The sequence below is a fragment of the Otolemur garnettii genome, unplaced genomic scaffold (genome assembly GCF_000181295.1).
Source record: "Otolemur garnettii isolate 467f Iridium unplaced genomic scaffold, OtoGar3 scaffold00087, whole genome shotgun sequence".
Classification (NCBI taxonomy): Eukaryota; Metazoa; Chordata; class Mammalia; order Primates; family Galagidae; genus Otolemur; species Otolemur garnettii.
In genome coordinates, this window is record NW_003852482.1 from 7021343 (window position 1) to 7022487 (window position 1145).

A 1145-nucleotide genomic window follows, 5' to 3' on the forward strand; every position below is an offset into this window, starting at 1 on the left:
CTCACAGAGTAAGTGGTGGCTCTGCCAGTCATTTCTGGACACTGCAGATTGTGAAGCCCAGAGACGGGTGCGGCTCAGGGTAGGAGGCTCTGCTCTAAATACCAGAGGCAGAAGTGGACCCGGTTTCCACTTTCAAATAAGCAAAGAACTTTCAACCCAGCTTACAACTCACTGCTCAGGTCCAGAGTGGTTGCACACCCTGCCTGAGGTCACACAGCAAGCAGCTCCCACATCCTCACCCAGCCCTGGCCCACCTTGCAGCACAGACACCGCATCTGCAGCTGAGAGGGGCCGATCCTCCCTGTACCAGGTGAGCTCTGGGGGTGGGATTGCGTTGGTGTCACAGTACAGGTAGGCTGGGCTGTTCTCCACGACCTGTCTATATTCCGTCACCCCACCCCGGGCTTCTTCCTCCTGGGACAGCATCTCAAAGGCTGCACCGGCATCACCCACCTTCTGAAACATGGGGGGCACTGGGTGGGGGAGACAAAGCCATTAGGAGCTGTTAGGAGACAGGGCAGGGGTGTTCCTCTGCTGGGATAGAGATTCCCATCCCCTCCTCCTCAGGTACAGAAATCTGTAGTCCGAGCCATTCCCTTAGGGGTCACAGCATTTCTTAAAGTCACTTGCTCCTTCAACTAGGATTTATTAGTCAACTACGACACACTGGGCACCAGGATAAAGCTCCTGTCCTGCAGAGCTCATGGTTACTGCACTCTGAAGTTTCCTTGTAATGTGGAAATATGTTTTCTTGGGGAAGTCAGATACTAAGCTTTAGCCTAGGGGCATAATGGCACAAAGTCATCAGCTTATGGAATTGGGAGGGGCCTCAGGTCACCTCCTTCAATCACCTGCATTTTATAAAGGGTGAAACTAAGGTTCAGAGGGGCAGTGGCCTTCCCAAGTCACATAGCTGGTTAAGGCCCAAGTCTGGGGACCAGAATGACAGAGATGAGAAAGGGCATGAGCAGCCTGGAGCAGGGGCTCCTCGTGCCAGCCCACTCCAGAAGCATGGCCAGCTCTGAGCAGCCCTCACTGCTCTGCTTGGTTGTTAACCTCCCCCTCCCTCTCCCTGCCTGCCAGTCTTCCTCCCTCCCTCCCTCCCTGCTATCTTCCTCCTTCCCAGCCTTCCTCCTTCCCAGCCT

The 1145-nt window shown here is 54.8% G+C and overlaps 1 protein-coding gene across 1 annotated transcript in view; it reads right to left on the reverse strand.

Moving 5' to 3' along the window:
- HMCN2 (hemicentin 2) overlaps positions 1 to 1145 on the reverse strand; it is a 142732-nt gene that overhangs the window by 42975 nt on the left and 98612 nt on the right. The window contains exon 54 of the mRNA XM_012808266.2: positions 255 to 473. Coding sequence (XP_012663720.1) covers positions 255 to 473 — 219 coding nt within the window. The remainder of the gene's footprint in view (positions 1 to 254; positions 474 to 1145) is intronic.